This window comes from Leptonotus elevatus, chromosome 15 (assembly GCF_054856555.1).
Source record: "Leptonotus elevatus isolate MCC_2025b chromosome 15, RoL_Lele_1.0, whole genome shotgun sequence".
Lineage (NCBI taxonomy): Eukaryota > Metazoa > Chordata > Actinopteri > Syngnathiformes > Syngnathidae > Leptonotus > Leptonotus elevatus.
Genome location: NC_141253.1, coordinates 10,265,926 through 10,291,680, shown reverse-complemented (window position 1 = coordinate 10,291,680; position 25,755 = coordinate 10,265,926). Strand labels below are relative to the sequence as shown.

The 25,755-nt window shown below is 40.7% G+C and overlaps 1 protein-coding gene across 2 annotated transcripts in view; it reads right to left on the bottom strand.

The window, feature by feature from the left end:
- The window catches only part of pappaa (pregnancy-associated plasma protein A, pappalysin 1a), a 92,851-nt gene that overhangs the window by 42,198 nt on the left and 24,898 nt on the right, over nt 1-25,755 (bottom strand). For both annotated transcript variants that reach the window (XM_086097306.1, XM_086097307.1), the window contains exons 7-10: nt 23,041-23,542; nt 14,671-14,799; nt 12,830-12,921; nt 10,381-10,577 (exon numbers count right to left, since the gene is read on the bottom strand). In XM_086097306.1, the coding sequence (XP_085953432.1) occupies nt 10,381-10,577; nt 12,830-12,921; nt 14,671-14,799; nt 23,041-23,542 (920 nt within the window). The remainder of the gene's footprint in view (nt 1-10,380; nt 10,578-12,829; nt 12,922-14,670; nt 14,800-23,040; nt 23,543-25,755) is intronic.

The window sequence follows — 25,755 nt, the reverse complement described above, 5'->3', positions numbered from 1 at the left end:
ACCCATGAAAATCATCTGTATTCTTGCAAATACAGTGGTACCTTTGAAGTTCAACCCCAATATGTTCCTTGCCGCCGGTGGAACTTCAATTGAGTCAACTTTCAAAACAAAGCACCCCAGTGAAATCAATCACTCCATTCCAGTATACAGTGTAGTATTTCACCTTTTTTCCTCCCAGCCAGTTCCAGTTTTCAATAATGTGTGCATTTCTAAAGATGGTTCAATATCTTACATCAAATCTCAAAGCCATTAAGTATGTTTATCTGTATATCTATCATCCGATCCTAAAGAATTCCCGGTCGGTCACTTGTTTCCCATCTATAACCATGCAGTGGCCTTGGTTCCATGTATTATTTATTTTCTGAAAGATTGGTTTCATGTTAAGCTCACTACTGCTTTTTCCAGTTATATTGTACCTGCATTTGTTTCAGTCCAAGTTTAATTGGCTTTCATGCTCGGTCTATACTTGTATATATTTTCTGAGACAAAGCAGAAACTGATGGATCAGTTCATTTCAAAGCACATTGTTACAGTCCAAGTAATCCAACAATTTAACTTTCATATCAGCAGCAACTCAGGCTCCCTTTCTTTTACAAACAGCCTTTGCTATCAAAAAAATATGTACTAGAAATGCAAATTCTGCTTCCATAAAACAAAAACGAGCTGTTTGGTTCACTAGAGTGACTGCTATGGACATTGCAATCACATATAAATGGATCGTCACTGGACAAAAACTTAATTGAACAACTAAACTATTGTCCAGAGATTTATCTGCAATTCTTGGAAAAAACAAAATGCTGCGTACAACCAATCCCATCATGCACATGCTTATAGCGGTAATCTAAGAAGTTTAATTTGACACAATGGTGTTGCAGCAAGATGTCGGATCCTTCAAACACGCTGCAGGGAAACATTCCTTGGACTACTTTGAGCCATGATCAGGTATTATAATAAGACCAAAAACGTGTCCCAGAGGACGGTAAAAATGCGTTTGTTGACGAATGCTTTGAGGGGAGGGCTAAAGAACCCAGCAGACATTTATAGAAGTCTCTTTATAACAGGTTGAGTAATCAACCACATGGAAACAATTATTAATATTCCAAGGCTACTTCAACCAGTTTACCATCTGCAAAAGCCAAAGTCTGCAAGACTGGACAAACATCTGCTTAGTAATGTAGCTATTATTGACAAATTTGAGGCAGGTTCTTTCTGCAATGTCTTTGCCATGAGTCTTTCACTCAACAGAATAAAATTGAGAAAATGGGGGAAAATACATGGGTTGAATGAAAACCAGATGCCTTTAGCTCTATCACAGTCAAACTGTATCAAAACTGACCAGTCAGCCCACCCCTGGAGGCAAAAGTAACTGTCAAATGCATTAGTAACTGTATCTTTATAGGATATGGTATTCGGGGCCAAGGCGGCTGTTCACACAAAAAGTGACTGACAGGCAACATTACACAGTAGTTTTGCATATGAGTGGTACAACACCAAAATCATCACACTCTAATCTAACAATGCAAAACTGGAACAAAACATTTTGCAAAGACTGTGACGACACAGACATTTGCCCTCCTTCAGTCTGGGTATTAAGCAACACCGCCTGCTAGCAGACCTTTCAATTGATTGCTTGATTAAAAGCAGCCATGATATCACAGCAGGAACTGATGACAAACGATGGTACACAGAATATTTATAGTCTCAAGGTGCCCAGATACAAGAGGAGACCGCAAATATGGATGATTTCAACTGGGATGCACAGTGAGGTATTTCACCAGCAGTTAGTCCATAGCGATGACAACCAAGGAACGTCAGTGCTTCTGAAAAGTGGAGATGGAACACCAAAGCAATGATGAAGAAGAGAAGTGTCTGCAGCATTACAGGAATGTAAACGTGAATACTTTTAGGGAATTGTAAGCGTTGTTGACATAAGGAACATACAAAGTAGATGGAGCACTTGCTTGCTTTCCCCAAGCATAGATATCATAGCCATGTGTTAGACTAATTGTAAACCCATGACTTTCACACTAAAAGTATTTGCTCGTGGCTTAATAGTTTTCAGTATTATGCCAAAATGACTTCATTTGACAGAATTCTGGAACCGCAATATTTATTCATCCTGTTTCTATACACTCATGATTTCCTTACTATGTAATTATTGAAAGAAATTGACCCACACATACTAAGAGATCCAGTCTTGAACCCTAAACTCCAACACTTTACGGGTGTAGCCCCAGGACTACACCCTGGACATGTCGCCAGTCAGTCGCGGTGCGATGGTGAATGGGGCATTGAATGTGAATCGATCTTATGCCAGCTCTGTAGAAGTCACCGCGCTACCAATGCAGTGATGAATGAATGAATGAATGAAACAGTCAGCCAACTGTCAGCAAACATGTTATTGCTCATTTTACTACAAGTGCCTCACTTCTGCCGACACAAAGCCACTTTCGACTGTCTGATTTGTGCCACCAGATTTGAAGTGTCTAAACAAACCATTGTGACTCATTGCTGCGTGGAACTTGTTTTTCCCTTTAGAGAAAGCCAACAACTGTTCTGAGATCAACAACCATAAATCTTCCAAAAACTTTACTCCAGTCATCACAACGTGAACACAACTGAGGTCACATCACTTGAAAAATAACAATAACGTCCTGTAACAAATTCAAGGATCTCACAATGTACCAATATCAAATCAAGTACACAGTTCTAGGTGTCCGCTCGGAACAAAACCTCACAGGGAAAACATGTGGTCTTAATTTGTACCAGCTGGTTGGTCAGGCAATAGCCTGGCCAACCATATCTGTAGGCACCCACTAGTGTTTGTTAAACATCACTTTAGCAAACAGCAGCGTTAATGTGGAGCCAAGGGGCAATGGAGAAGAGAGGGAGCCGAGCAGATAAACAGCGAGAGGGAACCCGTCGGACTCATTGCTTTGAAAATTTGCGGGCACGGGAAAATGTACAGTTACAGTTAGAAGTAAAGATGAAAGGGGTAAAGACGTAACGTTGGTAAAGACTGAGCAATGGCAACAATAACTCCCACAGAGTGATGTACTGAATCTCCAGGCAGGACAAACATCCAGACAGAAAAATCAACAAACCTTGCCGAGCTTTCACTCTCATTATGATGCTTTCAGACTGTGGATTCAACTCAATAAATGCAGTCAATAAACACAAGCATGAGGTCATTTCTTCACTTAGGTCATCTTTACTGTACTTGGCAATGAAAAGAAGCAACACATAGTCCAGATAAAGTGATTGTTTTCATGTTGGCAAGCCCTCTCCATATTATTCTATGCCACTCCTAAGAAAGTCAATAATTAGGGTACTTGCTGTGATATATTAACTAGAATGCTTGCTGTTTGTGCCAACGGCTTAACAAATCACTTGTAGAATCAACATGAACTGAGTCTTATGTATGTGCTAGGTACAATATGTTCGCCCGTATGTATTCTATAACTAATTATACTATGAAAAATTATCTAAATAGGCTAAAATGTTCTTAAATTAAAAAATTATGTGCATGATACTGCATTTTACACAAATGGATTTTGATGCATTACTTGTATTTCTGCTGGTGGAGTTATGGATCTCTTCTGAGAATCAATGAATGTACCGCACACACACACAAAGAGCTGTCAAGTACCGTCAAAATATCAACAAACTATGAATACTATTCATGACATTGTGTATCCTCCCAATGACAATGTCAATGAGATAAGGTGTGTACCACAAGCAATTATACATGGCAGGGAGACTCAACCAAGGATTGCAAATTTACATTTCTGTGGGTGAAAACTTGGATGACGGTTACTGTGTAGTGGTACACATGGCTGGTAAAAAATGGTTTTCCAATACAGTCGTTGGTAGTGCATCGGGTGTACGCTCGTTTCCGAGTGAATGCTGAATTCCAAATTGCCTTGCGGTTGATCAGTGGCCAGCCCAAAAAGGTGTAGTCCACCTTCTTTGCCCTGCATGAGCTGCAATGGGCTTCAAATCCCCACAAGTGGTATGGAAGGATGGAGCTCAAATTTAGATAGGGGTGCAGGACATTTCAGAGGTTGGAAACCGTTGACTCATTGACAGTGAAACATATCTGCCACAGGTATGTTTTTAGGTCTATTTCTTGGCAAATATACATACAATAAATTTGGAGCCTGTGCAGACGTGAGCATATGCGAGGCATTTGTGGAAGGAAAGAGAACAAGCAACAGAGAGCGAAATGAACCACTTTCCAAGCACCGTCCCATGGTTTACCGGAATGTTGGTGAGCGCCTGGCGTGTGAGGTAATGTCCTTTCACCCAGTCCCACCCATAGCCACTGAGGCTCACCGTTTCATTGGTGCAGGGCTAATGGCAGTGACGTCGGTGGCCTGCTGAGAGTGAGGCCGTTAAGCGCTAACAAGGGAGGGCAATTATGCAGTTTACCTAAGCCCGTCTCATCAGCGGAGACTGGGTGGTAGCGAGCGTTGACCGCAATCTAACATATAGGAGTCGGTGAGCGTGCAATGGTGGAAAGTTGAAAACAGATGGGTCTGCTGAGAGGATAAATGTCCCTCAGTCAGTGGTCCCCTTTGCTGAGCAGAACAAGGCCAAAACCTTGCATATTAACAGCTTGAAAATGTTACGCGGGGTCAACAGTGCCACGAAAAAAAGCACGCCGACCGCACTGAGGTTTTTGCATGGCAGGGCCACAATAATAATTGAAACGGGAAAAGCAAAAGGGAAAAAGGAACGCCATCCCAGAGGTTTCTTTTTAATGTTACCACACGCTTATGTCACTGGCACGCTGCCTGACGAGGTCTGTGCGGTTTGAGGGAATGTTGGCGAGGGAGTCCGTGCCAAAGGAGCTGGCTTTCCTCTCCTGCTGAAAGCGGCAGCCCGGCTACTGTTGTTTTTTTTTTTTCATCTGTAATGTGAGTATCTGCTCTACAGTAGCCTTTACACGGTGCTTCCGATTGCTTTTTTGGGCACTGTAAAACAAAAGTGGGCCACCTATTTTCTCTCTCAGCATTTGTTTGCTTGGCTATGCATTGGGATTATACAAAAGCTTCAAGGTTGAGTGAAACCTGGTGATGGTCTCGCAAGCCACTGTTTTATATAAACAAAGCAACTCCACATGCATGCACAAGGACAATTCGGGTGACACATACCAACAATTTACCAACTATCCATCTATTTTCAAACCTTAAGGAGAGATCTTCAACATTCCTTTTCATTTTTTTAAACTAGTTTGTGTATCATGTTCATAAAATGTCCTCAAATTGTGTAAAAAAAAATTTTTTTTTACAATTTCTGTCACACAAGGCTTAACCTGGTCTTGGTGTTGACTTGGACTCAACCTCAAAGTTTTGGTCAATTTTGATTTGTAGGGTTTTGTCCTACAAAATTAGTAAATGTTATTTATTTAGTTTAATTGGCAGGCACGTGGATGAGACCAGTCTCAAGACCCCTTGGTCTTGGTCTTGTCTCGGAATGGAAGACATTTTTACTGTTTTACTTGTCTCGGTCTTGGAAGGGAAGGACTCAGGATTTTTGCTCAAGACCGTTCAAGTCCAGACCAGTACTACTAACACAGAATTCCGTTGTTTGCAAAAACCGCTGGCACAACGTCCAACAAAAGACAGGTTAGATAACTGTTAAATAACTGCACTGGGAAAGTTAAAATTAGAACACCCCATTCTAAGACAATGAGCAAAATTTTTCTTTTTTTTCTTCGTTCAATCAGTTTTGTTATGTTTTTGCTAATGTTCAGAGTTAATGGCTACTTAATATTACATCCAAGTTAGCTTGCATAGCATTGTCAAAAAATAAGAAAACAGAATACCAAACAATGAACATGTCAGGTATTAGTCGAGCCCCAAGGCATTATTTGATTAAATCATTATACCAGTAAATGTGTTGAGACATATTTCCTCCTCTTTCTTTGTAAAATGACATTCATCATGGCTTGTCAGGACAATTCATATTTAATAAATATGATTGCCTAATAGAAAAAGTGAAAGAACAAATTTGCGTAACTTTAAGATTTGTTTCATTGTACATTCATTTAAAAAAAAAATTTTTTTGAAAATATACAGTCTTGTCTTGGTCTCGACCTCCAAAAGTATAGATTTTGTCTCAGTTTCGATACTCCTTAGTCTCAATAATGTCTTGGTCTCGGTTGGTGTGGTCTTGACTAAAACACTGATTCATTACGCACTTTCCATGGCAATAACAATTACACATCTCATTCCATTATGATTCCATATTATTCCTTCCCAGCCTCATTCATGTGTTTTACACCTCAACGCGGATGAACTTCATATAGAAACACTTTCTGGCAGCGTGAGAGAACTCAAATGTTATCCCCTTCTGTTACTTATGTATAATTAAGGGTGTCGTTCTCAAGGGATGCCCGAGGGGTTGCGTCAGAGATTGCCTGGGCAGCAAATATCTCAGGAGAAATCACCTGCCTTGCTGCCTCGTCTGAAATTGGAATGTGCGCAAAGCCCCTACATACATGCAAACGAGTACTCATGTACACACGAATACACAAGTCAGTGGTTACTTCTCAATCCCCCCCCCAAACAAGCACCATATTCAAAGTCTCGGTGATGAGAGAACAATGCGCTGTGCACCGTGTTGTCAACTGTAGTGTATTTAATTCCCCAGTCGAGTCAAGGGTGTGCTTGTACGACTGCTTGATCTTTACAAATAACACAAACCACCTGAGATGCAATGGGAGAGCTGAACTAATCACTGAACAGGGTCATTAATTTGCCGGTGTCCATGAGTTTTACGCTACTCAAACTCATTTCAAGGTATTTCATGATAACAATGGTAAACGAGCCATTTTCACTGCAACTTTTTTATTCAGCAGCATCATCTCCAGAAAACACGAGGACTGTCAGTCAAACTAACCGTTTTATGGCCACTAATACCATTTTTCAGTTCAATTTACCCCTCACCATTTCTAGTGGAACTGAAAACATCGTTACTGTTTTTCCAAATTTCATTCATGAATATGAACATTCATTTTGCCATTTTTTATCTCTGCTATGGTGTTACCCTCAGTCCATTCAACAAATAATGTAATCCCTAATTGTGTGAAAAAAGTTGATAGAAACCATTTGAATAGGGCAAATATTTTCCAAAAATCCTTGAAAAAAAAAGACAAACAGCATATTATGTCACATCTATCACTGACCAATCTCTTCAACAAATAGAAAATTGTTGCAATGGACAACTTCATCGTTTGCGCAAAAATAAAAATACCATGGAAGAAAACCAAACACTTAATGAAATAAAATCTAACGTAATAAAATTTTATAAATATGTAATCTTACTGTATAACACTTGCTTTATTACGATATAGTGTAATGGATTACAGTATTTCAAACCAAATACAAAAGTGCACATTATTTATATTGTGTAAATTAAAATATTGTGTCATCATTAACTTTTATCTCACCAAAACCACTTGCACCCATCGTCACTGTTGAATATGTGCTGCTGAATGATCATATTTAATGTTAAGCAGCAAAAACAACAAATAAATAATAACACAAGTTCAGAGTGTCAAGACATAATCAATGGATGTGATTGCTTAGCTGCTTTAAAAATGCTTATAAAATTATGTGTAAAAGACTCTCTGCACACACTTTTTTTTTTACACACACGCTGAACTTGAGATTTCGTGCATAGACACGATCTTTCTTTCTCCTCAAGTGCCTTATTGTGCTGTTGTTGCCTTTCTTGCATCCGTAAAGATTCCTATCGCAACTACTCGCTTTGCCGAGGCACACACGGAATCAACACTGTCGTGGGACATCAAACGCAACTGATACACAAAGCCAACACAGGACTTGTTTATGAGATCGGGGGGAAATGATGTCCTATCCTCAACAAGCTCATTCAGAATATAAAAAGCAATCGTTTGCGACGCCGCAAAAATGTGCCGTCCTCTATCAGGACATCTTTCGGCAGACTTTATCAAAGTGCTTTGAAATTAATCCACATGGGATGAAGTGAGCTATTAACAGGACAGGTGACGTGATGTGGTTTAAAAAAATAACATTTAAAAAAGCTCATTTGCACAGCCACTTTTTCAAGTGCGTGACAAGATGGCGTACATCCATCCTGGGGGGAAAAAAAGATGTATAGAATCCATGCCAAGGAGCACTTAAGATGTTGAGGTGCATGTTAGTTATGGCCTCGCCTCTCTTTCTGGAAAGAAAACAAGCACTACAAGGAGAGCAATGATACATGAAGATGGATGCAAGTGATAAAGCCCTTGGTAAGACTTGCAGAGAACAGAAGGAGGAAACCCAGACTCAAATACTGTGTCTGCCTGGCATCGGAATCGCTTTTGTAATATGGAGGCAAAGACTAATTTCCTTATAGTACGTTTATTGCACAGGGATTAGCAGAGGTAGTGACATAGATTGAGAGTGAGGTGTAACCAAAGCAAAAGTTCTGAACCCAAAGAACCTTTTCACAATAGCAGCTTAGCCATCCGGGAAAGGGTCAACCTTAATCTCATTTATGCACGGTCACTCAACGCACCAAACGTTGGCCCACATTTACTAACCAGCCACACCAAGTGGAAGGAGGGAAAATTTATTAGTTTCAGTGTTAGGGCAAGGATCAGTTGCGGTCAGGGACAGTAGGGCTGTGCAATTAATCGAAATTCAATTACAATTTCAATTATTACACTCCACAATTACAAAATTGGCATAATCGTAAACAAAAATATAAGATTATTAATACTAATTTTGAGTTGTTTAAATGTATATATAAAAAAATAAAATAATTAATAACTAATTTAATTAAAGCCTTGTTTGGTCCATAAGAAACTTGCACAATTGTAGTGTTTCAACGAAATGTATATGTCTTAATGTTTTTAACGTTTAAAAATTTTCTTGTTTTACGCCCCAAAAACTAATGATTGTCCTTATCGTGATTTCAATTATTACCAAATTAAACATGATTAATAATTTTTTGCATAATTGAGCAGCCCTAAGGGACAGTGTTAACGGTATGGCTAAAACTATAGGCTTTTGTAAGGGTTATAGTTATAGGGTTGTGGTTAGTATGGATATGAGTAGATTTTACGTTGAACTCTTTTGTTGTCAGACAAATCCATCTGAATAAATCAAAATTTCTTGACACGGGATTGCTGGGGGTTTTTTTGTTTGTTTTTTGAAGAACTGATGAACCTGCAAAGATAACTCTTCAACAGCAGTCTACCTCCTCAGAATATCAGGTTATGCAGATACAATTAAGATACAAAATGAGTCCTCTGTGTACAAGGAAGAAGTTTTGTCAACTACAGTTTTTGTAAGTAATACCAACTTCATGATCTGTTGATTGTTGCCGAAGACTAGTATGATTAAAATAGCATTAAAAATAAAAGTAATCGGAGTTTAGAGTTTGTGAACCAAGTAGAAACTAACTACAACCATCAAGGAATGCACTAACATTTTACAGTGATCATCAGTAGCAAGAACAAGCATTGTCAATGTCCGCATGACTTTGAAAAACTCAAATGGTTCTTGGTATGAAGATTAATGATGCACAGTAGAGTTACTCTCACATTAAAGAAAGTGTGGAAAGATTGTGAATCTTTTAGTTGGTTTGGACGCCTTGAATGCTGTAACGGGACTGGACAATGAACAGAAATAATAAACAAGGACTTGAAGGAGATGGTTTTATGTACCACATGTCAACGCCCAGGGGGAATTGGAGGGGTTGCGCCCTTCCACATATGTGAAGCTTTGTGTCTACTTGATATATGCATCGCCCTAATGATTTGTGCCATCGCGACGCAACGGCAACAGATCAATGCTTCCACCACGCTCGGGTGGAATCAATGGCTTCGTGTCCCGTCTTCTGGAAGCATTACTTTAATGAGAGAGGTAAATTTATGCATCCGCCATGAGGGGGGAATCTAATTAAACGCCCCAATCTTTAAAATGACTTAACTGGCAAACCAGCAAAAGAAGTTGTTTGGCAAAAAATGATGTCATCTATGGATTAAAATGAGATGCACGAGGAAGCTACAAAAGATGTTTGAACGAACAACAGAGCAAGATTTGCGTTATCAGAATAGAATAAAAGGTAGTCAGCATGGTTGGGTCAGTGTGTGCTTCACAGTCAAAGATTCTGGGTTTAAATCTCACGTTGGGCCTTTTGTATGTTCTCATGTTTGCGTGGGCTTTCTCTGGGTACTCTATTCTCAACCCATACTCCCAAAAATTGCCCACGTCTGTTTGTCTCTATGTGTCTTGTCACCACCAACTAGTCCAGGCCGTAACGCATATCTCTTATCTCTGTGATAGGCTCTGGTAGAAAATGAAATGATGGATGGGATAGAAATCTCAAAAAGGTCATTACCTTCGTAACAGCGGGATAACCAGCCGCAACCTCTCCCGAGCAGTAGGGCTTCTTCTCATGGGAAACCTCCACAGTGGATGCCCACTGGTCCAGGAAGCCGCTGGGTGTGTAGAGGCCGCAGTCTCGAACACCGGTCTCTCTCTCAAAGTCCTCGCAAACGCCATCCCCATCGTAGTAGTAGCACATGCTCGGTTCCTCTGCAAATTGATGCAAACATAACAGAGGATGGTCAAACCCTACAAAACTCTTTCTTCACATTCTCCAGGTCTTCTACCCTTAGGGAATATCCCTTTGATCCACATCGCTTTGTGGTAAGACAGCCGACCAAATACTGACGGGAAGAAAAAGAAGCATACCCGAGAGGTTCAGAAGGACAGAAACAAAAGAAACAAATTAAAGCAAACTGTGATAAGATGAAGGATGTGAACCAATTCCAGAGATAGAAGGGAGTGTTAAGGTTGGTTGGGGGGCATCAGACAAAGTCATGAGGTAAAGAAAGATACGACCACTCATTTTTCCAGACATCCCACACCAGGTTCAAAGCCTGGAAATGGAAGCTTTAGGGGCTGGAGGAGAAGGGCCTCACTACTCACAGCTTAAGCGCTGTCAGCTGGTGGGGTTCCATTTAGGAGAGTGGTGGTAGTGTGAGGGGGGGAAGACGTCATTATGTGCCAAGTTGGCCAGGGCCTCCTTCTCCAAATTCCAGCCCTCCCCAGTGCAGTCCAAAAAAACGAAAGTCAGTTCTGTGCTCTGCTGGATGGTGAACTGAGGGGCTACCAAGGGGGCATACAGATGTACCACACTCTATGGGAACAGGAGGTAACGGCTTAACTGAAGAAGCTCATGGGGTGGCTTATGAGAACTTACAGGGGTAAAAGGGAGGGGTTGAGTGCTTGAATTTGGATCGAATAAAACAAAATGGAAAAAGTGGAAGAAATATGACATTATAGTAAAAGCCAAATACCAGTAATAAGGAGATCTTTCAGCTTCACAAGATTGGTGGATGCATGTAACATCAAAATCTTGCACGTTACTAGATGGCCATCTTTTTCAACACTTCAAATTCATATAAGAGCTTAGTGTCAAGATTCATTGGTTTCTTTGGCCTCTGACCATGTTTTTGTTGGTCGGGTTTCCGTCAAACAACAATTTCCAACCATCAACTAGCGTGTGAATACCAAACCAATTAGAAAGAAGAATTCCAAGCCCAACTCCTCAGGACAAAGGTATCGCAAAAACGAGCGTAGTGGAGAAACGTGTTTTGAAAGACTTTAGCAGAGGATCTAAAGAATTAACTCCCCAAGTGGCTATTTATTTCTCTTTTTGCAATGCCTAACCACTAGCGTCTGTAGAAATGAACCCAGTACAATCTAAAAGTGAATGACAAAATCATAAGATAATTAGCTATGGTTTTTAGGTCAGACTTCCCTCTCCCCAGTTACTTCAAAAAGCTCCTCCGGCGGGATCCCAAGGCATTCCCAGGCCAGCCGACAGACATAGTCTTTCCAGCGTGTCCTGGGTCATCCCCGCAGCCACCCAACAGTGGGGCATGCCCTGAACACCTCTCCAGGGAGGAGTCCAGGAGGCATCCGAACCAGATGCCCGAGCCACCTCAACTGGTTTCTCTCAACGCGGAGGAGCAGCGGCTCGACTTTGAGTGCCTCCCGGATGACCGAGCTTCTCACCCTATCTCTAAGGGATAGTCCGGACACCCTGCGAAGGAAACTCATTTTGGCCGGTTGTATCTCAGTCCAGGATACTCAGTAAAATATGGTTAGCTTACCAAGTCAATAATAATAATAAAAGAAGGAAGGATGGAATTTACAGCACAAAGTTAGGTGAGTGTACGTAGGCGACTTGTATTTTGACTCCGTCTGCACCATTAATTCAATGTTTTATAATTAATAGTGTTTAACATTTTTATACACTTCTTTTACTTAAAATATTGCCTGAACTGCCTGTAGGTGGAGGCAGAGGGAGCAGACAGACTGTCCCATCATCATGCTATCCAAATTCTGTGCATAACTACACACACACAAACACACACACACTTGAGCCCTGCAGTTGGTGGAAAAACGGCCAATGCAGTCATCAGGCAATCCAACAGGAATTAAAGCAGCCACTTCACAGAAGCTCCCACATGCATGTGCCTGCTCGCATGTCGTGTACATGTGCAAACACATGCATGCTCGCAACAGGGGAGCGGCGGGGAGAAAACGGGGGGAGGTGAGGAGGTGGATTGCAGCGGGAGAGCAGCACAGGAAACCCATCCATCTATTGGTGAAAAAGAATGTCGGATATGCCAGTCATTTAGCTATGTAAAATAAGATGAGTCACCCCTTGAAAACGTAATGATTTCCAGACTTTTTAAAAGAAGGGCAAGGCTTTTAGGGTTTCTGACTGGATGGATGGACTTGCAGGCAACAAAATATGAATGCAATTGACTTACCAATACAGTTGAAGAAAGGCTCTTTCTTGCACTGGCTGGAGCAGCCGTCACCATTCATGGAATTCATGTCATCACACTCCTCTCCTTTGGAACTAACACATCGGGAGGTGGTTAAGGAAACATCCACACTCAGACTTGCCAAACAACATACAATGATACGTCATACAGTAGAGGAGTCTCTCCATGTGTACACTCAATACAATTAAGGTACACCTACACAAGGATCCAATACTGGAAATATGAAGGTAACAGACAGTAGCCTAGAACCACAATAATAAAAACAACGAGCGTCCATATTTAAGTAGCTATTGGTGGTAAACCAGCTAGTAACTAATAGCTAAAAACAAATGTTTTTTTTTTTTATGTTATAGTTGAGTAATGAACTGTGATTGCGTTTGCCAAACGGGAATAATTGCCAAACGAATTAAAATAGCACCCACAATGTGGTTCATCAAACGTGTGACACTGTGCTGGCTGATTTAACTTCTGAATGATCTAAGGGGAGCCAATCACAAGAAGGAGTCATTCTACATCAGCTATGACAAGACTCCTTTAAACTTTACGTTTCTCTGTGTCAGGGTCATTTCAGTGCACTGACCCTGACCTCTCCCAGACCAGTTTTCTGGGTATGCTGTCCAAAGTTTTAAATGCAGGTTTATACAGGATGGGGACAATCCATGTACATCCAATTGACACAAAATAAGAGCAGGTCCAATTAAACAAAGCATGGCTTTTCCTCAATTCAATTAATTTTTTCATTGATTTATTTTCTGTAACTCATCATGTTTGTTTACTTCTTTCACCAACACTTCTAATGAATCCCTTAATTTTGTACTTGCACTGCTCCCTATACAGAATTTTCCACGGTGAAAATTGTTTAAATGAAAGTGCAAAACATTGAGAAAACAAGTGCATATTTTTTTTATATAAATTTGTATTGAATCAATATACACGACAGTATCTTAATATATTTCATGCTTAATGCATGTATTAAAAAAATCCAGCTTTCAGTAGCAAAGGGTTTTAACAACCAAATAATAATAACAACATACTGTGATTGCTCCTGCTCCAATCCCCAACCCCCGCACCCCCACCCCAAATGCAAGCACTCTCGTGCATTAAAATGAACAGCAAACTAATATTAAGTGCAAGAACTCATGTTCTGTATAGTTTCACAACAAAGTGGTGTCTGCAATCTAGTGCCAAATGGTGACATTGCAACTTAAAACTGTATTTGTGAGGGATTGGGACTGGGCCAGCTTGTGAATAGTTAAAAGCTGTGAAAACGTGACACTCATTGAAATGCTTCAGGAAAAAAAAAAATTGTTTTGTTTTTGCATGAACTCCCCAAAAATTCTGCAAAATACACTGACAAACCTATAAAATGTGAGAAAAAAACAAGTTGTCTCCCAAGAAATACAAATAAAACCCCAAAATGTTCTAAAATATTGAAAGAAAAATAAAAAAATTAAAAAAAATTGAAGGGGCCACATGCGGTGCCAGTTGCCCATCCCTTTGTTGGAGTGAGTGATCACACAATTTAGCTTGCACTGTTTGGGAACTTAAATCAGGTCGTATGAGAGCAGTTAGCACACACTTGTCAATCATTTCTTCATTATGTGTAGGATGATCTTACACATTTTAAAAATCAACACAGTATGTTTATATCTCATTTTTAGGAGACACATTTTATCAGTACAGACTGGCGACTGAGGGCAGCAAGATTGAGAAGTGCTGTAGCCAAGTGGAAAGTGAACACTATACTACTAAAGCCCCCAGTTCAAGCACACTTCATCAAGAACTATTGGGGAAAATGCCTGTTATGAATAGGTTTGGCTCACCTCTGGATCCATCCATCTCCACAGTAGGTTGCCCCGAGTTCATGCACCAGTGGCGGTGAAGGCTCGCTTTCACTCCGGCTGGAGATGGTTTGGACCCGATAGGTGTACGCAACATGTGGCTCCACATCCCTAGAGAGGCACAAACAGAGAGAGAGCCTAATGTCACAAAACCGGCTGTGCATTTCAGGAAAACGGGAAGCCTCCAAGCAACGTCAGAGAGAACCGCAATTACTAAAAGATTATACGCTGCGAAGACACTTGGACCAGCCTGGTGGAAAACTGCGCGTGTCGGGACGCTGTGTGTTGCGGCATCTTTTGAGCAGCGATGCCTCCATAAGCCAAAACACACAATGCCCACAGACGCTCCCTTTGCTTGTGCATCATAGCGAGTCAAAGAACCATCATGAGGAACACACAAGCGGAATGTTGGAATTATTGAGGACTACTCACTTTACGGATGTATGTCGCCATGACGGTTTCTTGAGTCGGCATGATAAGGAAGGCTGAAAATAAAAGGTCTGAAAGGAAAAAAACAATACTTAAATGAGAAAACTGAAAACTAGAAACAGACCGGAAAAAATAAGTTTGAAAAAGGAAAAAGGAAAAATAATGAATGTATAAACTGAATACTATAAGAAGAAGAAGAAGAAAAACTGTAAAAGTGCAAGCAAGGGTGCTGTCATGACATGAATTGTCCTGATTATACAATGGGAAAACATTTTCTCATATGTATAGACTGTACTATCCTTTATAAATAATATGTAGCACTCTTCCTTGCAAATTTGTCGTTTACAATTTTCTTATTTGCTTATAGTTAGGTTTATCATTTATTTGTTATTTATGGTCATGGTTTCTCATTTAAGTTTTGCTTTTGGCTTTCATGTTTCAGACGTACTTTTATTGTTTCACACAGTATGCAGTGACAACTATTTAAATGTTGCTTCATACATCGTGTCATTATATTGTTTCCCACAGTAAATAACTATGAAGAAATAAATCCTGTCATTTTAGTTCCATTTGCCAACTATTTTGTTTTGTGTTGTATGTATGTACATTACTATTACATAAACTGTTGATAAATGCCCTCGTACTGTTTTACACAGTATACCAGTGGTTCTTGACCTGGGTTCCATCAAACACCAGGGGTTCGGTGAGTCTGTGTTAGGGGTTCGGTGGAGGTCAAGACACGCCCGACTCGAATGATTCGTGATGACACGACTCGCATGGCTGCTACATCGCTTGGCCTATGTGTGCTGCAGGGAATTTGGTGTGCTCAGTAGTCGTCATGTGATTTCTTTATTATTGTAATCCCTTCATACTATGTCGAGCAAAACAAATCAAAAACAAAAAAAAGTGGTCGGACGAACACGTATAAATGTGCATAATGCAATGTATGGTGTTCCACAGGGGTCAATTCTAGGGCCTCTGCTGTTTTCATTATATCTGTTGCCACTGGGTTCCATCTTAAGAAAACAGTGGTGGTTGTTTTAAAGTGCTTTATAAATGTAGTTGAATTGCGTTGAGTTGAGTGATGGGAGTCTATGTCCTAACTGCATGATTTGCACAACTAGCTATCTAGCAAAACTAAAAGAAACACTTCCTGAAGCTACATGGAGATGGGGAATATAAAAATAAGGTCAAACAAAAAACAAAACAAAAAGAAAAGAGCAATGATGATGACATTACCGAATGAACAATACTGAGCTCTTTTTGGAATAAAAAAAATAAAAAATAAAAATTAATAAGGTCAATGTCAAGAACCATTGGTATATGTCTATTAGAAAAAGATGATACTGTCGTCTTAATTCTACTAGTAAACTATTTTCCTTCAATATAACACCCTAATACTTACTTACCTTGGTTTGTATATGCTAGAAATACTTGTAAAACAATCTGTGTAGTGTCTTTAAAAAAAAAAAAGCCCAGGCTGTAAAAATATGTTCACAATAAAAATGCTCACAGTTTCCTACTCGTTAAGCATAATGAAGCCCATATCTTGATGTTTAATGTGTAACAGGAGACGCATGTATACAGTATGTTTTGTTTAATCATAGCAAGGGTAAGGGAGGTACAAGTTTGGGGGGCACCGTTGGTAAATTAGGGCCAAATAGGACTGATAGATAAAGTAAATTGTTTCATGTGGACCATCAAGTTTTGTAGGAATATCCTAGGGAATTACAACAACAACAAATACAGCAATGTTGCAGTGGGTTTAATGTGTAGCAGGATAGACAGTGCAGTGGATATGGACGTCAAAGACTGATTTTGATTACTGTGGTAGGAGACTTTGGGTTAAATGTATTTATGTGATGTTATTTTATTTATGACATCTCCAGCTATGGTCCTTGGCTGCTCTTGTACACATGATTTCTATTTCTGTTGTATTTGTTCAACACATTCCAGACAGACAAAAGCTGTCTGCCTGACTGTCTATATTTTATAATATGAAAAATGTATATCAAAGTTAACCCCCCCCAAAAAAAGTTGGACATTTTATGCTGGCTTTTGTGTGTTATTAAAACAATATGTTTGAACTTAAAAACCCTCTTCAATGGAAAAGCTTCCAGTATTGAGATATGGCGGCTCCACTCAAACATGAGCAAGTAGGCTATGAAGAAGCCTGCTAAATTAATTATCTTAGCATCTTTGTGTCTGTTGTTTAATTTTTGTATTCACGTTGCTCAACTTCAGCAACACTTAAAAGCCATTCAATTTCCAACAATAAAACAAGTCTGATGCCTACTAAGTCGTGACTCACATCCTGCTTCGACCGCAGTTGCCCGGGCGGCCAGCACCTCCATCACAATGATAGCCACTGTGGCTAACAAAGCTTCACTTACACGCACACAAAACGATGATCAGTTTGATGACTCAATGGAGTTTCACAAAAAATGACCACAGCACATCCTGTCCTGGCCACAAGTGGACAATGGCAAGTTTGATGGAAGACAAACACAGAAACAATGGTCTGAAGTCGATGCGGTTGTGTAAAGTTGAAGTCGGTGCTGAATTCCCTACTGTTGGACTCGAATGACTGAAAGAAGAAGAAGTTTCACCATTTGGGATGTGGTACAAACTAATTAACAACAATTTGTAAGACTGACTTCTGTTAAAACCAAACATCAACCGTCTTGCCACTGCATCAAATAATGTTTTTACCTCCGCACTGTATACCAGACTAGCAGCACAGCATCCCAAGGGTTTGCATATCTGCCTAACAGTTCTGCGGTACGGGGTTCAAATCTCAGCTCCGGCCTCCCTGTTTTGCATGTTAGGATAATTGAAGATTTTAAATTATCCTTAGGTGTGAATGTAAATGGTTGCTTGTCAAAACAGTATGTGTGCTGAGTTTGTCTGTCAACCAGTCGAGAGGCCCCTGTGACACTAATGAGTATGGATAGTAAATGATTTCCACAGTTTTGACTTCTAGTTTTGGTTCCATTTGATCCTCTGAGCCCATCAATTTGTGCTGTTCTACAAGAAGGAGTGAGTAGAAAACGTAGACTATGACAGAGTCTGGCGTTAACTTTCAGAGACCAAATTTCCAAATCCTTGTCTGTCACGCTTTAGCATTTTCTATCATAAAATTAATATATTTTTTATGATGGTGACTGTACTCTGGAATGAATTATTCCAATTAGAACTAAAGTACATTAATTAATTAATCAATTAGAACAAGACCAAGTGCAACCAAAAACACGGAATGGATCGCGGTTGACTTTGTTGCATCATGCTATGATGGTTAGAGATTGGACTTTATCTTGGTTTCTGATAGTCAGTAAAGATATTAATATAAGTACAAAGTTGATTCAGAATCCCATAAAAAAAAATCTTCCTATTTTAAAATTTAAAAGACTTCATTCTGGTTGATGTTGATGCATGCATGGCAGGTTTATTTATATACTGTAGGTCCATGCTAATCAAAGTGATTTAGTGCCAAAGGAATGCAGTAGAAATAAAACCATAAGAGATAATAAGACAATACAAGCCCAAGATATGTCATTTTGATGGCTGAAAATCCATAATCATGGGTACAGGTCAAACCAGTCAATCAATCAGCTTGAATCTCTAGGATTTCAGCACCAAACAATAGTCAATACAATTATTGTGTAATCAATACAATTATGGTGTAATGCTTTTGTATTTACAGAGTTCCTAAAATATTTTTTAAAAGCTCTGCTTTTTGTCAAAGAGAGAAGACGAAGAAGAGTGAACTCTTTCATTGCTGCTGACTGTAATGTTTGGGGACGGTAAAGATGAAAGGTAAAACAAGAGACTTGTGATCCATTTACATGCCGGCAAAGAAGTCAGCCATACAAGTCTTTATCACTGATAAGATTTCATCCTTTTGTGGATCCCAACATTAATCTCAAGAAGCTTGTCGGAAAGGAATGAGGAATTTTATCTTGAGTCCCTCTATAAGTGTAGTACAATGGATAAAATATACCTTACAAAATTCTTAAGTGTCAAACTACTTATGATTACAATAGTGTTATTGTATATCATGTATGTCCATATGAAGGTGTTCTTATATCTCCTTGTTGGTTTTTGCTAACAGATCTCGGATAACTAAAACAGACAAACTTTAGCATCTACAAGGTAAGGGTTGTTTAGTCAATACAGGAGCTGATATTGATCTATGGTTTCAATGCTTGTCAGTGGTGAATGGGCTGCATTTAATTTATATAGCCCCTAACTGTCATTTAAATGAATGTTCAGACACAAACATGTTGTCTTTGATGTCTAGATGTCTAACCACTAAGGAATGTCACGCATCAAATGTTAGACACAACATGTATTCATTTTAACATTAGTCACATTTGAGCAATGCATCTACGGTTGCCGCTGATTGTTTTCAGACATGAAGTATTACTAATCTAGAGTAGTTCTAAGAAAGGCACACACTTTCCCTTTCTCAAACCTCAAGCTATCAAATAATACCAATGAAGTGCTGGTCAGGGTTTACTGGTACTGGCTAAACCAACACTAACTAGTTCCTTCCTAGTTGTTTACCCCACATTCTGGTCAAATTATAAACTGTACAAACAAGTCAATTTCAATTGACTTTCGGCGGAAACGTGAATACCAGAGGTATAATGGTTGAGACAACGTTTATTCGCTTGTGCCTTCGACAAAACGAGATGAAGCGGGACAATGCCATTCAAAAAACAGGTACATCTTCCTGCAATCAGATCATTTGATTTGTGGGAGAGAGACAATTACTTTCAACACAAAGGGGTGTGGGCAATGAGTCTCAACTCTAGTCTACTCTCTTGAATGCCTGGCCGTATCTCGGCCATAGCAACCAACTCCAGATAAAAAGTGGTGGATGAGAGTGGACAAAGCCGTGACCTGGGATACCCAGGAGAGCCTGGGATGCCCCTGGGGACATTGCCAGACGGGAGGAGGGTTTTGGGAGGCTGTTTGGAACGCTTGCATGGATGGAACGTCATTATGGAGACACGCTCCATGTCCAACGAGTTGGAGTGCACGGCACCTATCTGTTATTGAGACTGCCTCTGGATTTGTGGAACTGCCTTGTTAGTGGTGAAGTTGTGCCATCGGATGCTGAGGATGTTCCGGAAGCAGTCCCTTTAGAAAACATGTGGCGGCTGAAAGTGTCCACAAACTCGCAACCGTTGAGCAGGACAGAGGGGAGCAGAGAGTTGAGTAGACGAATCTTCATTGGAGTGATTCAAGCACTCTTCCACACTCTTGCTAACCTGCCTGCGAGCCATCTGGAGATGTCTAGAGATCTCCGGCTCAGTCGAACAGGAAGTGGTGATCATTGCACCCAGGTATGTAAAAGAGTCAACAGACTCAACCTCTTGGGTGTTGGAGTGCAGCACTGCAGCCAGAGTTAGAAGAAAGTCTGAGAGAGACGGCAGTTTTGTCTTCGCCCATCTGACAGTTAGGCCAAGAGGAGAGGTTTCTTCTTCCATAACCACAAGTGCGTCAACGAGGGTATCAGTGAGAGTGGTCGGAGGCCGACATCATCAGCGAAGTCAAGAACAGATCAGCAATGAGTCTCGGATGGTTAACTTCACTCTCAGTCTCTCTGCCCCTGGAATTAACTAACCATGTCCACACAGAAATGAAGCCAGATTCGTATATAAAATCAAGTCTCATAAGCACTAAATTATTTCAAGAAATTTGTGGATCTGCATAAAACAGCTGAAACATTATAGGTTGCCACAGGAAGTCATCCAAAAAAGAATAAGGAACTGACTGAACAAACTCACAAAAATGGTGAATTTGTATATTCTTCTGAGAAAGCCCTATCATGTTCGCTCATGGTCACGCGAGAACTGCGACACCATTTCAGGAAAGATGTGTTGCACACACGGAAGTGCGAGGGGAGTGTTTTGAGATTTATTCACCTTGAGACCCAGTTTAAAAAATTATTGTTTTCAGGCACACCCAAAACACCATCTCCATATGGATGAAATGCAAAAATTATCAAAAACTTTTGCGGATACAGTACACTGAAACTTGTTTTCGTGTGGACAGGGCCTTAAGTCGGCAGCCGGCACATTTGCAAGTATACTTCAATCCACGCTCACTGTCCCGCATTGTTACTTGACACACAGCACAGCAAGCTGTTTAATAAATTATAATGGCCAGTGTCAAAGAGTTAAATCTAGCCCAGGCATGAATTGGGCTGGTTTACTAAAACTGATTATTTGGAAGAGTTGATTTAATTGCATCTACTTTTAAAGATTGTGTACCTTGATTGATCTATGTTTAGTAGACCTCTCAACAAAGGAGCCATGGGGATTGTCATGAGATATTATGGGAAAGAGCTGCCAATCCCTGGGTCTTTCCCAATTACAGAGGGGGTGTTGGGAGTTACTTCTCTGGGAGGTCCGCTCACATCAGCTCTGAGATAGCCTTTGACCCAGTAACAGCTCTGAAACCCACATCACTGAGAGGATTAGCCCATCGACTGGGGTGCCTCAACTGAATGGGGGTCAGACCAAATACGCACCCCACACACCCCCTCATGCTTTCGCAACCCCCTAATGTTCTCTTCCATCACCTATTGGCCCTCTGCGATGATTTAACCCCAAATAGTCCAACCTTCAACCTTATGCATCTCCTCTTCATTTCACACGTCCTGATTTTGCACCATAATTTATCCTTTTACTTTGACCTTCCAGCCTTAGGCCATTCCAAACAAACCGGCAGTTTGACCCAGCTCAGGTAAAGGCCAGTGGTCTGACAGTAGAGATCTATCACAGCACACCCCCCAAGAAGGAAGAAGCTTTTGTGATACACAAGAAGCAGCTAAAAATTATCTTCTCTGAAACTGTTTCCTGATGGCACCCTATATCAGGGATTCTATTTTTAGACCTCTCTATAGGTGTTCTGTTCTAAATAAACAAGTAAGCGTGTGTTTTCTTTGTTGCAATCATGCTACAAAACCCCTCTGACCAGCGACAACATTCCATATGCACTCAGGAAGGTAAACAGTCCACCAGTGCCATCGACCTCGACCACGGGAATGCAACCACAGCTCATGAAATACACCACAGCTTTTAAACTACCGACAGTACGTCAATAATCACTGAGGTGTGCCAAAACCCTCCCTGCAAATAAAATGCATCGTACTTGGTGCTGCCTTTGGAAGACCTTGTGCTGTCCAAAATAAGGAAGTTGTTGTGAGGGCATGAGTATCATGGCTCCATCTTGCATAACACGTATACTCACCCTTTCGATTCTTATCAGGTGATTTTCCTTCTCATGTGAACCGCGCTGATAGGGAGATGGCACAACACACATCGGTGCCACGTATAGCACAAATCTTTTGACGAGTCAGCACATTCCGCAAGAGCAAAGCACTAAACTCTCACCACAGTGTGCACATAATACTTTCAACAAGCCATCTGTTTGCCCTTGCTTCACGGAACAGGGAAAAAACAAATGTGGGCAACGATTGACCTGCGACTTTGGAAATACATGTCCAACCGCAGGTCTAAAACTCCAAGAGAAGCGGTGGCTTACTCATTTTCTTCAGGGTGCTGAAAAGGAAATCTGCTATTGCAATGCCATGTTTGCGGGCATACCTTGCTCACACAAACAAACACACATTGACTCACTGTCACATATAAAAATCACTAATTCTGCTTCCACTTTAAAGCAAGTGAAAACACGATCCATTTCCCGACTTGGAATACTCCTTACAAATAGCCTACACGGGGAATGTATTAACAATAATAAATAGGCGCTTGTGTCTTTTCAGGAATATTACAGGTACCAAACCGTTAAACCATGGTCTTGTCCGGAGGTTTTATTCCACAGATTTCCCAAGGGAGCGTCACAAACATGGACTGTTGACTGAAAAAGCAATTTACCTACCAGGTCACTCACCTGTCTGTATATCGGCGTGGCGGTTCATTGAAAATGAGACCATGTGGCGCGTGGGTGAAGGCCGGCTCGCGCAGCAGACGGTAGCGCAGTGGTTTGCAGTCTTTGCACAGAGAGCAGTCCGGTTTGGATGCCAAGAGGGTGGCGTCGATCTCCAAGTGTTGCTCCATGGTGAAAAACTGCACCCCGTAGACTTCCTCCTCAACGTCCAGCTTCAGGGTGAGTGCGGTGTCACAGAAGACATTGCTGGGCCCTAGCGAGATGTTATTGCCACTGACGGTGAGCAGCAAGATGTTGTGGATAGCCGGCAGTGCTGTTTCTTCAGGGCTGAAGAACGTGACCCAGACGGTCAGTGAGTCCGGTACCAGCGGATGGGGGAATTCCAGTTGGAGCATGCAGCCCTGGAGGGGGCACTCGGACAGGCCAACGATGCCCTGCTCGATCCCCGCGTTGGGGCTCCAGGTGCGCACGCTTGGTTCGCAGGCCTGCTCGACATCAGGAGGTCCTGTGGGATAAAGTTACAGAAATCAAACTTGTATAGTATACAAAACTAAACAAACTATTAGAGGTTTTGTGGTTGCACATCTGCCCCATAATCAGGAGATACGGGTGCAAATCTCTCTTTTGGAACATCTCTGTGTGGTGATAGAATGTTCTCTATGGGTACGTCCTACCACATTCCAAAAACATGCTTCTTATAGGTAAATTGAAGATTCTAAATTAACTCATTTTAAATGGGAGTTTTGGGAGAATTAAAACAGTGGTATGCAGACCTTTTACATCCATTGGAAATCCTTGTACATGGTGCATGAAATCCAGACAGGATGCCACAATGTTCTCTAGTGTGAGCTTAAGGCTTTGGATCTTATTTACGAGGGACGTTGGATCAAGAATGTGCATCACCGAGTTTTAAAAATGCATTTGTCGAGCATGTGCACCCCTTGCGACATGAAGGTGGAGGTAAAACTGAGAGTTCATTGTGAGTTCTTGCTAGTTGAGCGAGGTGTGTACCTTGCGAGAGGGGGGCCCACCGTAAGGGGCTCTCAGTTCAGCAAAGCCGTTACAACCCGAACAGTCACACTCGCTCCATATTTGGAGTCGGCACACAGCTAACTCGCATTATCCCAAGTGACGTACGCTAACATTCATCAAGCACTTTGAGAAGCCAGTGAGCGGCAGACACTATGTTCTCCCCCGATTTCCTTTAGTGCACTTCCAAGCTGGCGAGCGACGACGCCATTTGCTAACCTCATTTCTGGGCACCATGCAAAATTCCACTGTTTAATCAAGTGAACACTGAATATGCTTTCCAAGCCACATTATCTCAACACATTTATTATTGTACTGTAACTGCGTGTGTGGCCAGAGTGGAGGTAAATGAAAGAAGAATGTGGAAAAAAAGACAAAAGTGAGGCTGGTAGAGAAGTATTCGCTAAAATGCTTGGAGAGCTTCGGTTTACTCTGTGACCTCCTCCTGCAGGCCTCATTTTCGTTTAGCTTGCAAGAAGCAGATCAGCTGTTATGAAGGCCGAATACTGCTCTTGCGCTGCGCTTAAAATAATTAGCAAATGTACGTATGATCGTTTTTTTTATTTTAAATATTCCAAGTGAAGTCAAAACTATAGTACTTTACAAGTGTTAAAGCCACAACAGAACATATCGCTGGCATCAGGCCGAAACCTTGTACCTCCAAAATACATAGTCACTTTTCAGGAGAACCCCAAAACAACATGTTGTTTCAACCATTAAAATTGCATCATCAAAGAAAACAAGCCATTTTCAACACTTTAGACTGGTCAATAATTTGTAAAAAATAAAAAATGACACCCACACGTGTGGAGTGACCAAAAGTACAGACTTTTGAAAAAATATGAAATTTGCCAAATTGTGATTTACGTGGTATTGGCCCGACGCCAGCGATATATCAGGTGACATTTTAAATTTTATTTCACCTGACTTAATTTCTACATATGAGACAAATGAAGTCGTATATTATCTACATTCAGTTACTTACCAACTTTTAGTTTTCATTTTTAGTTAGTATTGTGGTATTTTTTATGCCATACATATGTTCAATATCACTTTTTTTCACACCAATAGATTTGTTTTGGTGTGTCCGGGACGTTTCTGGGCAGAAACTCAACGTTTTCCCTCCAGCCGAGCTGCGGAGGCAAGCGACTAACAGTGGCATATGCAAATATCGCTGTGCAAATGCCCGCTCCTGATTGGTGGACTGGTTTCACACTTGTTCCTGGTTGGCTCCTGTCCTCGACCTGCTCGAACGTCAGTTTTGAATGTTGTGTTTACAAACAGTAACAGAAATCCATTATTATTATTATTATTATTATTATTATTATTATTATTATGTACACATTGAAGCTCTCATCAATTTAATGTAATAAAATTACATTATTCTGTCAAAGAAAAAAAACTAATATTTACTGAGGAAAAATAATAAATGTAAAAATAAATAATAATAATGATATAAATAATAAAAAATACTTGGTTTTATAGAAAACAACATCAATGACTTTTTCCTCATACCATAATTTGTTTTCTATAAAGACACAACTATTTCAAGAATCAACGTTTGTTAAATTATGACAACACCCAAAAAAGTGGGCAAGCCAGCGACCTGTCATGCATGGAATGATGCTGGGGTCTGCTCACCATCCAAGGAGGCGGGTGGGTGGTTGAACTATGGGACATGTCCAGGCA